General features: G+C 54.8%; 1 protein-coding gene and 1 pseudogene across 1 annotated transcript in view; both read left to right on the top strand.

Annotated features, from left to right (window-relative positions):
* LOC149366237 (MAM and LDL-receptor class A domain-containing protein 1-like) overlaps positions 1–13,711 on the top strand; it is a 48,758-nt gene that overhangs the window by 5,151 nt on the left and 29,896 nt on the right. The window contains exon 3 of the mRNA XM_089554976.1: positions 1,047–1,220. Within this exon, the coding sequence (XP_089411102.1) occupies positions 1,047–1,220 (174 nt within the window). The remainder of the gene's footprint in view (positions 1–1,046; positions 1,221–13,711) is intronic.
* LOC149366238 (peptidyl-prolyl cis-trans isomerase pseudogene) lies at positions 3,759–4,388 on the top strand (annotated as a pseudogene).

Below are 13,711 nucleotides of genomic sequence, written 5' to 3'. Positions count from 1 at the left end.
TTCTTCCGCTGTGAGAAAGATGAACACGTCCAAACTCGTCCAAATTTCTGCTTTATTTAATGTCAATCACCAGGCTCCTGCACCGGAAGCGGGCCGGACAAATGAAAAAAAATCGCCGCAGAAGATTGGATGGCGTTAGACGCCGCCTAGAAAAACATGGCTAGCCAAGCTCCGGAGTACAACCGGTGCTCTGCCGTATTGCACCTAACACAGGGGTCATGCAGGAACGCACTGCTATGGTAGCTTCGACTGCTCCAAAACTACCAAAAGGAGAGAGCAGGAGCCCAAGCAATAAAGAAATGGCCGCTTTGGGGAACTACCGCTTTAGGCCCCGCATTGCGTAAGGGCAGGATTAATTGGAGAGACATGGGAGGGACCTTTGCCCTGCAGTGGGCGTAGTCAGGCTGATTATGATGACGTAACACATACCAGCAAGATTTTTCCTAATTTCCAATCAGGATATCTAAAGAACGAAAAGGAGATGGTGGCGCTAATTTGGTTCGCCTGTGCAACTGAGTTGTAAATAAAATACTTCGACGTGAAGGAAAGTGGCGGTGAGGAAAGGCAGGACAGCAGATTGATAATGTCTTCAAAAGTAGGCTTTCCGGATGAACCTGTGCCTATGATCCCAAAATAGAGCCACAAGGAGGTCATAGGACCTGGCCAACACAGGGCAATCGTAGAGATGATAATGGCCGTTATTGTAAGCCAGGCGCTCTGTTTAAGCATTGCACGGAGCTCTTTGGGTACCCAGGCGATGCCTTAATGAATTATGCAGATAACTTCATAATGAGTCTTGCAAAACCGTCATTGTTCATCGTAAAACTAACCGCGGCAGTTGAAAGCACACACGGGAATTCTGGCTGTGTTGCAAAGCAGAGATTTTCATGTTTTTCTCTGGCCAGAGTAAAGAAACAACGCTGTTGCAAAACACCTCAACGAAACACAAATAACTAAAGCTCGCGGCTGCACGCTTGCGGCCAAGCTTGTATGTCATGCGTTGATGTAATGCCTAATGCGGTGTATCTTGTTTCCGTGGCGAGCAGAGTTCATCGCCAAACCGGAACCGTGCGACTTCGGGCAGGCCGAGGAGATCGGCATGTGCGACTGGACCAACTACTTCAACGCCACGCCCAAGATGGCCTGGAAGCCCGGCAAAGGGGACACTGCGCTCTGGCTTGGCGGACCGAGGACCGATCACACTCTCAATACGGGAGAAGGTAAGCAATCGCACATACGTGGTCGTGCGCTTCGTAATCACCACCGATTCGCTATGAAGTTCGCTACGGCGAGGTTAAATTTCATCGCCACGCTTCACAAATCTTCACTGCGACCTCTTCCCTCCCCTTTATGCGAAGCATACTACTTTAGCTACCACTTCAGCCCTTCACCGTGGTTATGCGCCTCCAAATCACGTGATACATGACGTCACACCACGTGACACGATGACGTCACGACAGTGGAGAAACGGGTGCCCACCTCGCGCCGTCGCTCTGGTTGTGCGCCTCCAAATCACGCGACACGATGATGCCACACCATGTGACACGATGACGTCACGGCAGTGGAGAAACGGGGGCCCACCTCGCGCCGTCGCTGTGGTTGTGCGCCTCCAAATCACGTGATACATGACGTGACACCACGTGACACGATGACGTCACGACAGTGGAGAAACGGGTGCCCACCTCGCGCCGTCGCTCTGGTTGTGCGCCTCCAAATCACGTGACACGATGATGCCACACCATGTGACACGATGACGTCACGGCAGTGGAGAAACGGGGGCCCACCTCGCGCCGTCGCTGTGGTTGTGCGCCTCCAAATCACGTGATACATGACGTCACACCACGTGACACGATGACGTCACGACAGTGTAGAAACGGGGGCCCACCTCGCGCCGTCGCTGTGGTTGTGCGCCTCCAAATTACGCGACACGATGATGCTTCGCATTCTCCAGGCTTAACCAAGTTAAGCCTCAGCCATTTTTTCCAAGTCTTCCTCGTAGCAACTTTGCTTACATCAGACAAGCGCCAACAATTTATCCTCCTTCTGACCTCTCCGAATACCACACCTCCCCCCTCCCCCCCCCCCCCCCCCCCCCCCCCGTTCTCTATCCATCACCACCTGGCTCGACTGGCTTGGCGCTGAAGGGGGGGAAGAACAGTGACTTCCGGTCGCCCAGTCGGTCGACATGCTCGGCCTATAAATTATGGTCGAATAAAGGTCTTTTACTACTACCACTACAAGCCCACATGATCAGCTGTTCTGCCCCACGTGCTGTCAGGTATGTGAAGTACGGCTGCCCTGACAATGCACAAACGTATTGTTCGTGTCCAGCGTCACTCAGACACCGCGCTATTTCCTGTGCAAACTCGTCGCACAAGCACCCCCGTCCTCGTCACCCTCAGAACTCACAGATAATGTCAGTAGCGAAAGCCCCGAAAGTACCCTGGGGTTTGGTTTGGGCTTAAATTTAGAGATTACTGGATTGTTGTGAGTTCTAACCTGGCCGGATTCTAACCCGGGTATTCCGGCTCAGTAGACGAGAGCTTTAGCCATTGAGCCACCGCGTCGGGTGCCGGGTTTGCTCCAAAAACGATTCCTGAACCCACCGCAGTGGTTCAGTGGTTAAGGCGCTCGTCCACTGAGCCGGAGTACCCGGGTTCGAACCCGCTGCGGTGGCCACGTTTCTATGGAAGGGAAACACAAAAGACATCCGTGTGCTGTGCAATGTCAGTGCGGTCGAAATTATACCTCCACTATGGCACTTCTTTCCTGCTTTCTTCTTTTACTCCCTCATTCATACCATCCCTTACTGCGCGGTTCGGGTGTCCACCAACATATGTAAGGCAGTTACTGCGTCATTTCCTTTCCTCAAAACCAATTTTAAATTTTTTTTCTTCCCGAGTCTGTCACATGCGCTCAAGCGTTTTTTCACCGTCAGGTGCTGTGCAGTGCATATTAAAAGAACCCCAAGTGATCGAAATTAATCTGGAATCCTCCATAACGGCACAGTGTCTGTCACACCCCGTGTTCAGCTAAGACGATACCTCCGCTCACGACAGCATGGTACCTCTGCATGTGAGTTTGCTTGCTTGCTTTATGAGGTTTAACGTCCCAAAGTGACTCATGCTATGACGGACGCCGTAGTGAAGGGCTCCGGAAATTGCGACCACCTGGGGTTCTTTAACGCGCACTGACATCGCACAACACACGGGCCTTTAGAAATTTGCCTCCGCATGTGAGTGAGTAATCTTTATCAAACAGAGCTGTCAGAAAGGCCTATCACGAGAGAGGAAGTGCTGGGACAGGGAGGCCACATTTGATAGTCAAAAATACTGTCTCAAGTGTGAACTCCCGAAGGGAGAGCAGCGTTGCTTCATGGTAACCGCCATGGTAATCAGGCCTCATGGCAAGCGCAAGATTGCGCATGAATACGAACACAAAACCCTCTGCTTGAATGGAACGCGCTGCATCACGTTCTCAGAAGCCGAATGGTTTGCCATACATACGCCGGTGACGTTGGCTGGAAGAGGTCTTGGCTCGTCTCAAGCGATGCTGCACGCTGCGCGCGCTTCTCGTTCCCCGAACGAACATTTCCTGTGAGCCCCTTTCCACCTCTGAACGTGTTGTTTCATTCTCCACGCGCTGCTGGTCACGCGGCCACGCGCGTTCTTTAGTGGCAATAGCGTTTTCAGCGCTCTTTCGGTGGTACACGTCACTTCTGTCCCGGAAGCACTCGGATCAGAAGGCCAGCTGCAGAGCAGCAACGTTGATTGCAGTGCACCAGCGCCAGTAGCAGCCAAGAATGCCCAACCCGAAAGTGTTCTTCGACATCACGGCGGGCGGCGAACCACTCGGGCGCATCGTGATGGAGCTCCGGGCCGACGTGGTGCCGAAGACTGCCGAGAACTTCCGAGCGCTCTGCACCGGCGAGAAGGGCTTCGGCTACAAGAACTCCATCTTCCACCGGGTCATCCCGGACTTCATGTGCCAGGGTGGCGACTTCACCGACAACGACGGAACCGGAGGCAAGTCCATTTACGGGGATGAGTTCGACGACGAGAACTTCAAACTCAAGCACACCGGACCTGGAGTGCTGTCCATGGCGAACGCCGGCGCCAACACAAACGGCTCCCAGTTCTTCCTCACCACGGCCAAGACAGCGTGGCTGGACGGAAAGCACGTCGTCTTCGGCAATGTCGTCGAAGGCATGGACGTGGTCAAGAAGATCGAGTCCTACGGCACTAAGTCGGGCAAGCCTTCCAAGAAAATCGTTGTCGCAGACTGTGGCCAGTTGTGAGTTCCGGCATCTGTCCCTCACCTCCAGCATCGACAACTCACTTCACCTTTTTTGTTAAAATTCTCGTTTCCCTTTAAGTTTTCCTCTAAACTTCCTTAAATTTTGCCCGTAAATTTTGTGCCTCGGTTTCGTGTTTTTCTGTTCCCTGTTTGCCGTTCTCACTTGCTGTTCTTTGTCGTTCTTTCGATCCCTGGACATTTTGTAAACAGCCGTCTTCCTCATGAGCATCAAAATAAATGCAACTGCGTTTCTCGAATGCGGTGATCCTCCGACACTTTCGTTTGTAAATTTTACAGCGAAAGTTGTAGTAGCTTTGTACAAGCCATTGAGTAGAAGCAATTCAGGTGGTGATACGCCAGCTGTGTAATGTGTTTTTGCAGATGTACACTACCGCCATGTGCCTCAAAGCACAGCTGGTGTTGTCCACTGACTTAGTGGGACAGTTATTCGCTTTTCCTTTCCTCAAAACCAACGGAGGGTTTGCACTGCGAATAAGACGACACTGAGGACAAGTAAATTGGTAAATTGGTTTTTGAGGAAAGGAAATGGCGCAGTATTTGTCTCGCATATATCTCGGTGGACACCTGAACTGCGCCGTAAGGGAAGGGAGGAAGGTGGGAGTGAAAGAAGAAAGAGAGAAAGAGATCTCCAGAATAATTTCGACCACCTGGGGATCTTTGACGTCCACTGATAGAGAGAGAGAGAGAGAGAAAACTTTATTTACAGAGGAATTCGGGGCACGCCCCAGGGTCCCCGCACGACCCCACTGCACTCAAGTGTTAATGTTCCGAAGGTCCATAACACTGGCAGCACGGCCGGTGGCGATGGTCTGCACGGCCGGGTCCTCCGAGCGCAGCAGGGTCTCCCAGTCCTCCCAGGTCTTGAGGTTCTCTAGATCCCGCGGGGGAGGGTCCGCTGGGCAGAGGGAAAGGATGTGGAGGGAAGAAGCGAAGGGTTCTGGGCATAGGGCGCAAGCAGGAGTGAGGAAGGAGGGATGATAGTGGGTTAGGGTAAGGGGCGAGGGGAGAGTATGTGTTTGTAATCTGCGCCAGAGTGTTGCGTGTCTGTTATCTAGGGAGGGGTGGGGCGGGGGGCAGAGCTGGCGAGAGGCTCTGTATGCCTGGGTCAGCTCACTGAATGAGTGCATGCGATCCTTCGTGAATCCCCGATCCGAGGCCACCTGAGCCCGGTAACTCTATATTCCTGTCTGGTTCGTTGTGGCTAGGGCATGTCCACACCATGCGGATCATGTCTGCTATTTCATTACAATGTTTACACCTGGGGTCTTGGATCGCCGGATGCCATCTGCTTAGTGCGAGTGGGTTCGGAAAAACTCCCGCCTGTAACTTTCTCCATATGACCTCTTCCTTTTTGCTAAGGCCCTTGCATGCTCCAGGTAATGTCTGTCTTCCTAATCTGTAATGGCTAAGAATATCTTGGTACGTGTTCAGCTCCTCGCTCGTCTGAAGGGGCTCTCTGCTCGACGAGACCGCATTGGAGTCCCGGTGTGTGAGTCCTCGGGCCAATGCGTGCGCTGTCTCGTTTCCCCGGAGGCCCTCGTGGGCAGGAGTCCAAACAAGGTTAATTAGTTCTGCCGGTGTCGGGCCGGCATTCAGAATTTTGACTGCTTCGACAGATACCCTGCCTGCGTTGTAGTTGCGGATAGCCGATTTGGAATCTGTTATAATCACCCTGACATTCCGTTGAGTTAAAGCCAGCGCAATGGCTACCTCCTCAGCCGCTGTTGCATCTCTCTGTTGGGTGCTGCAGCACGAGACTCGAGTCGTCGATTTTCGCCCGACGGCGGAGATTTGACGCCCGGCGTCGAGAAAAACGCCCGCCGCCGCCGATCAGGACCGGCTAGATTTTGACGCGCGGCGTCCGGTGAGACCGGAAGCGGCGGCTGAAGCGAGCCAATAGCAGCGCAGTAAGCCCGCTCTTCCGGTCCTCTCCCTGCCGCCGCCAACATGGCCGCCATGGCCGACGAGCTACGCGCTGTTTTTGGCACGTAAATGTTATTTTCGTGAAAATAAACGCTTCATCAGACTTGAAATGTCGCTTTTTTTTGGAGAACACGGCCGAATCTTGGATCGGAATGCCTGCGCTAACTCCCTGAAGCGAATATGTCGAAGAAAACCGCAGCCGCTGGTGTCCGCGGCTGAGCGGGCATCCAAAGGTACGCGACGGCATGCATTCGAGCACGCAAATCTTTATGGATACTTCAGCGCGCTTGCTAAACTTTGTACAGTGGTGTCGAAGTGAAACTTTCCTGATTTTAACAGAATGGTCAGCGTCGCTGTTCGCCGCCGCGGTGGCTCAGTGGCTATGGTGCTCGGCTGCTGTCCCGAAGGACGCGGGTTCGATCCCGGCCGCGGCGGTTGAATTTCTTTGGAGGAGAAATTCGAGGCCCGTGTACTGTGCGATGTCAGTGCACGTTAAAGAACCCCAGGTGGTCAAAATTTCCGGAGCCCTCCACTACGGCGTCTCTCATGGCCTTAGTCGCTTTGGGACGTTAAACCCCATAAACCAACCAACCAATCTCACAGACCTCCCTGCGCAGTGGTGTTTCCCACTTGTGGAGAGCCGCTAGGGGGCCGTGTAGTACAGACGCACCCCACATCGGCTCCGCACAAAGACAGCGGAATTTGCCAATCGCCAGCATCATCAGCCAAAATTTCACCACCCACGGATCTGCGAATGTGAGCGCTGCACGCCATCAATTTTTGGCCCGCCTACGTCATTTTTCGGGCACCCACGGCCCTTTCTTCTCTGTGACCTCTCCGCCTGAGCTAGGCCTCTCTCCGCTGGAAGCTAGGCCTACTCCGACGGACGCTTCCGCCACCAACGCCATCATGGAGGTGCAGGTGCAGGGAGAGGTTCTAAACCCCAACGACTACGACCCAAGGGACTGGACGCACATTCTTAGTGTGCCTGCCCGCTCCAAGGACGTCCTTTCAACAACCCGACGCCAGGAGGGCGCAGCCTCTGCTACCGGTACCCCCAAGTCTCCATGCCTTGAAAAGTCAGCGCGCCTGCAAGCAACGCGCACAGCTGCGCAGCGTTCGCGGCAGCAGCCGCCGCTTCCTGCTGCAGACTACAAGGTCGTGTTCAGATCACGAGGCGGGCTGCAGCTGGACCTGCTTCCACCCCGACAGCTTCGAGAGGCCATCCTCCAAGCGGCGTCCCAGCTTAAGGAGCCAGCGCGTACCCAAATCAGGGTACACCCGGTCAACAACACCTGCACCGTAAGCACGCCCCTAAAGGATGACGCGCTCGCTCTGGTTCGGGTGAACACCATCACACACCAAGGCAAGGAATTCGCCGTAGCACCGTACATAGCCCCGCCGGACGGAGCAGTACGCGGAGTCATCTCCAATGCTTATTGGAATGAGACCCCGTCAGAGCTCCTGCAAGACCTGCTCACCGGCAACCCAGACGCCCTCATCGTGGACGCCCACCGAATGGGCTCCACGCGTTCCATCTTAATAACTTTCCGGGCTGGACCTGTCCCACGCGCAGTTCTTTATGGAGGAGCCCTCCACAGATGCACACCGTACCGAGGGCATATAGACGCCTGCACGAACTGCCGCGTCCCAGGTCACCGGGCGGATGTGTGCGTCCATCCAAGGTCTCATAAGTGCCCCCGCTGCGGGCAGTCCCACCCAAAGGAAGATGTGCCCTCAGGCACCCCCAGCTGCATTTTCTGCGGCGGCCCTCATATGACCGGCACCGGGAACTGCAAGGGACGGGCCGCAAACTAGCGTCTCCGAAGAACGCTCTCTATCCTCCGGATACATCGCGGCTTTCCCGCTGCGATCAACCAGGCACAGCCAGCAAACGCAGCTCGACGACTTCCCGGTCGCCTTCTACAAGCCGGCAGAATGGCAGCAAGAACGCCACGCGTCTCACCTGGGCAGACCGCGTTTCTGGCAAGGCTACCCGTCATCCCCCACCACCCCAGTCCTCCCAGGCAGATCCGAGAGACCAGGAGCTCAAGGCCTTGCGTGAAGAGGTAAGCCGCCTTTCCTCCCTCCTAAGCACCCCCGCCCCCTCCATGCCCCCTAAACCCGCACCCACTGTCATTAACTCGACCCCATCATCCACAGACACATCGAGCACCCCTCCCGCAAAGAAACAACGCACCACAGACGCCACACCCCCTCCCGTGCCCTCAGAAATAGACGCTAAATTAGCAGCACTCGAAGCCAAATTTGACCACAAACTAAAAGAGCTAGACGCACGCCTCGAGGCCAGATTCAATCACCTTGCCGCCACCCTCACCGAAAAACTTGAGCAGCGCATGGACGCTATGCTTACCAAGATGATGGAACTTTTGGAACATAATCTTAACCATCGCTTCACCCAACTTCAAACCCCCTCCACTCCCCCCATCCTTCCTCCGCAAGCACAAACCACCTATCCTGAGCCACACATACCAATTGACACCCGTCTTACTTCCATCCTCAATCCCCCTACCATCCAATATGGCGGGGGGGAACACTAATTATCTACCCATTTTAACTTGGAACTGCCGCGGCTTCCGGGCAAAGCGCGCGCCTCTGCAACTTCTCCTTCCCACCATCACACCCACGCCCCACATACTACTTCTACAGGAGACTGCACACCGGGCAACCCTCCCCTCCTACACATCTACACACTCGGATACCACTAACACACACAGGGCGTCCACACTTGTCCACCGCAGCCTCACCTACATAACTCATCACATCACGTCTGAGACGCCCTGCGTGATCACTGAACTTATACATCACACACATTCACTTCCTTCCATATTTATAGCAAACATATACCACCCCCCCGTCCCAGCCGATGGCCTCGCTAGAATCACTTCTGCGAGACCTACATCATCTAGCAGGGATACATCCCCTACTCATCGGCGGGGACTTCAACAGTCAGCATACTGACTGGGGATACACAACCACGACACATCGAGGTCGCAGGCTCTGGCTGCTCCTGCAGAACCTCCAACTCACTGTGCACAACACGTTTCAGGCGCCTACGAGGATCGGCAACAGTGTCAGCATGGACACCAGTCCGGACCTGACGCTGAGCCGCTGTATCCGCGGCGTTACCTGGAACAGAACACAACATACACTGGGCAGTGATCATTACATTATACAAATCACTGTCCCGTACAAAGCACCCCGTCACGCAAATACAACACACAAACTCATTAACTGGGATGCCTTTCGCGCTGTACGCACCGCCCTCCCAGACACTCCCATCGCAGACATCGACGAATGGGTGCAGTCACTCAAGCATGACGTTCACCACAACACGCGAGACATTGAAACTACAACCGAAACACCTACCCTTGACACACGCCTAGCCCACCTCTGGGAGGCTTATCACAGCATCCTAGAACGCTGGAAAGGCAACAAACACAACAGAACGCTTAAGAAGCGGCTGGAAGCGCTGCAGACACAAATCCAACAGCACTCTGAGGAGCTCTGCCGATCCAACTGGGGACAGATATGTGACGGCATCGCTGGAAACCTGTCCAGCAAACGCGCATGGCAACTCCTCCGACACCTCATTGACCCCACGCGCACCAAATCAGCAACACAGCACCACGTGACACGCCTCACACATGAACACATTGACGATCCCGACACCCTTCTAGACACACTTCGAACCATGTACACATCTCCAGGCGGCCCCATACCTCTACCGCACTACACAGGACTAGCAAATCCAACACTCGACACCGACATCACGGAGACGGAAGTCAGAGCGGCCCTCCTGACTCTCCGCGCCAACTCCGCACCTGGTGCAGACCAAATCACAAACTCCATGCCCCGTAATCTGGATGACCAATCGATCACCCACATTACGAAATACTTCAGCCAGTGCTGGAGGGAGGGTAACCTCCCGCAGTCCTGGCGCCACGCGAAGGTAATATTCATACCTAAACCCAACAGACCACTTACACTTCAAAACCTTCGCCCTATTTCGCTAACCTCATGCCTTGGGAAGCTCCTAGAGCATGTTGTGTTAGCGAGACTCACAAGTCACATGGCGGAGAACAATCTTTACCCGCATAGCATGGTAGGGTTTCGCCCCCATCTATCCGCACAGGACGCTATGCTGCAACTCTCACACGACATTTTCGACCCGCTTCTTCCGGGTCACACCAAGGCAGTCTTAGCTTTGGATCTCTCCAAAGCTTTTGATCGCATTGAACATCAGGCGATCATGACTGCTCTATCCCACTTGAATGTGGGTGTGCGCACGTATGCCTACATTCAAGCATTCCTCACTGACCGCACAGCTGAGATACACTTCGGCCCTCTGTCTTCCCCCTCCTACACTCTTCAGAGTATCGGCACCCCTCAAGGGTCCGTCCTTTCTCCCTTTCTCTTTAACATTACCCTCATCCCCCTCGCCCGAAAATTGGCCACTATTCCCCACCTGAAGCACACTCTTTATGCCGACGATATCACCCTGTGGACCACTCACGGCAGTGACGGAGACATAGAGAACACCTTACAGGAAGCAGCCACCCTCACCCAAAATTACGCACAGACCATCGGACTGTCTTGCTCCCCAGAGAAGTCCGAACTCTTCCTCATCCGGCCTAAGAACCACCGCTGCCCCCGCTCCCCCATTGCCATTGAACTGAATGGTGACCCGGTACCTGAGGTTGGAACCCTCCGTGTATTGGGCCTGCACATCCAGAACGATGGCAAAAACACCACCACCCTCAAGAAACTCAAGCAGGTTGTAGGCGCGATATCGCACCTCATCCGCAGGGTTTCGGGACGTCATAGAGGCATGAAGGAGCGCGACCTATGTCGCCTCATTCATGCCTTTGTCCTCAGCCGTGTGCTGTACACTACCCCATACTTACACCTATCCAAACATGACATAAACGCTTTGGATGCTTTGATTCGCAAGGCATTCAAGGTAGCACTTCACCTTCCCCTCAACACACCCACAGACAGATTACTAGGCCTGGGCCTCCACAATACGATCGGGGAACTGGTGGAGGCCCACCGACAGGCCCAATACATCAGGCTCACACAAACCTCCACAGGTCGGTATATCCTGGACACCCTCGGAATCAAAATACCGGCCAACGACCCAACCCTCCTCGCCATCCCACGATCCCTTCACCGAGAGCTCCTCATCAGGCCGCTCCCGAGGAATATGCACCCGTCCCACAATGAGCAGCGCCGCAGAGCCCGTGCGAAGGCACTTCATCGAGCGTACGGCCCCCAGCCGGACGCCGTGTGGGTGGACGCTGCCTGCACGGGTGATGAAGCGACAGCAGCTGTGGTGGACTCCTCTTTATCCGCCCTCCTCACACTACCTCTCCCTCCAGACACGTCCCCAGAGGCTGCAGAGGAAGCCGCCATTGCCCTTGCTATAACCCGCACGGAAGCCCGGTACATTTTAAGCGATTCTAAAACTGCGATTCTAAATTTTGCTCGAGGCCGAGTCCATGTCCCTGCTTTTGGCATACTGGACTCGCCCGATGCCCCCCCGCCCCGCCAAGTGGAGCTGATATGGGTGCCCGCGCACTCCGGGAATCCCGGAAACGAGGCCGCCAACCTTTTAGCCCGAGGTTCTTTAAACCGGGCTCAGGTGGCCTCTGATCGGGGATTCACGAAGGAGCGCATGCACTCATTCAGTGAGCTGACCCAGGCGCACAGAGCCTTACGCCAGCTCTACCCCGCGCCCCACCCCTCCCTAGATAACAAACACGCAACACTCTGGCGCAGACTACAGACACACACACTCCCTTCACCCCTTACCCTAGCCCATTATCATCCCTCCTTCCCCACTCCGGCATGCACTCTATGCCCAGAACCCTTCGCTTCTTCCCTCCACATCCTTTCCCTCTGCCCGGCGGACCCTCCCCCGCGGGACCTAGAGAACCTCAAGACCTGGGAGGACTGGGAGACCCTGCTGCGCTCGGAGGACCCGGCCGTGCAGACCATCGCCACCGGCCGTGCAGCCAGTGTTATGGACCTTCGGAACATAAACACTTGAGTGCAGTGGGGTCGTGCGGGGACCCTGGGGCGTGCCCCGAATTCCTCTGTAAATAAAGTTTTCTCTCTCTCTCTCTCTCGTTTCCGGGATTCCCGGAGTGCGCGGGCACCCATATCAGCTCCACTTGGCGGGGCGGGGGGGCATCGGGCGAGTCCAGTATGCGAAAAGCAGGGACATGGACTCGGCCTCGAGCAAAATTTAGAATCGCAGTTTTAGAATCGGATAAAATGTACCGGGCTTCCGTGCGGGTTATAGCAAGGGCAATGGCGGCTTCCTCTGCAGCCTCTGGGGACGTGTCTGGAGGGAGAGGTAGTGTGAGGAGGGCGGATAAAGAGGAGTCCACCACAGCTGCTGTCGCTTCATCACCCGTGCAGGCAGCGTCCACCCACACGGCGTCCGGCTGGGGGCCGTACGCTCGATGGAGTGCCTTCGCACGGGCTCTGCGGCGCTGCTCATTGTGGGACGGGTGCATATTCCTCGGGAGCGGCCTAATGAGGAGCTCTCGGTGAAGGGATCGTGGGATGGCGAGGAGGGTTGGGTCGTTGGCCCGTATTTTGATTCCTAGGGTGTCCAGGATATACCGACCTGTGGAGGTTTGTGTGAGCCTGATGTATTGGGGCTGTCGGTGGGCCTCCACCAGTTCCCCGATCGTATTGTGGAGGCCCAAGCCTAGTAATCTGTCTGTGGGTGTGTTGAAGGGAAGGTGAAGTGCTACCTTGAATGCCTTGCGAATCAAAGCATCCAAAGCGTTTATGTCACGTTTGGATAGGTGTAAGTATGGGGTACTGTACAGCACACGGCTGAGGACAAAGGCATGAATGAGGCGACATAGGTCGCGCTCCTTCATGCCTCTATGAAGCTCAAGCAGGTTGTAGGCGCGATATCGCACCTCATCCGCAGGGTTTCCACTGATATCGCACAGGACGTGGGCGCCTCTAGCGTTCCGCCTCCATCACGTGCCTTAACCACTGAGCCACCACGGGCGTATTGGTAACAAAAGAGACTGTTTTCGTCGTGAAAGCAGGCTCCGAAGTCCATGAAGTGTGCCGGAGACGCGATCGAACCGAAGACCTCAAGCGGAAAAAGGCCGAGTAGGGACGTAAACATACAGATGCGAAAATGGGCCTGTTAGGCCCCGAATATGGCAGTATTCTGTGAAACGTAAAAACGAGCCTGCCGCTCCAGTCCTTTTAGCGGATAATGCCAATCATTTCGCTGATTAACGCGCGAAGCCGGTAAGCTTAGGTAAGCTATACTAATTTTTTTTTGCTTTTAAATTACTAGCCTAGTAAAGCCAAGGTCATCGGCGACGCAATTCGACTTTTAAAGTGGAGGAGCAGTGGAGGTGTGGCAGCCACGTGACATGTCTCTCGTTCCCTTTTTTATCCCTTCCTTTAA

The sequence above is a fragment of the Amblyomma mixtum genome, chromosome 1 (genome assembly GCF_055824585.1).
Source record: "Amblyomma mixtum isolate Tamu chromosome 1, ASM5582458v1, whole genome shotgun sequence".
Classification (NCBI taxonomy): Eukaryota; Metazoa; Arthropoda; class Arachnida; order Ixodida; family Ixodidae; genus Amblyomma; species Amblyomma mixtum.
The sequence above is the reverse complement of the archived record's forward strand: the minus strand, read 5'-3'. Positions and strand labels throughout refer to the sequence as shown.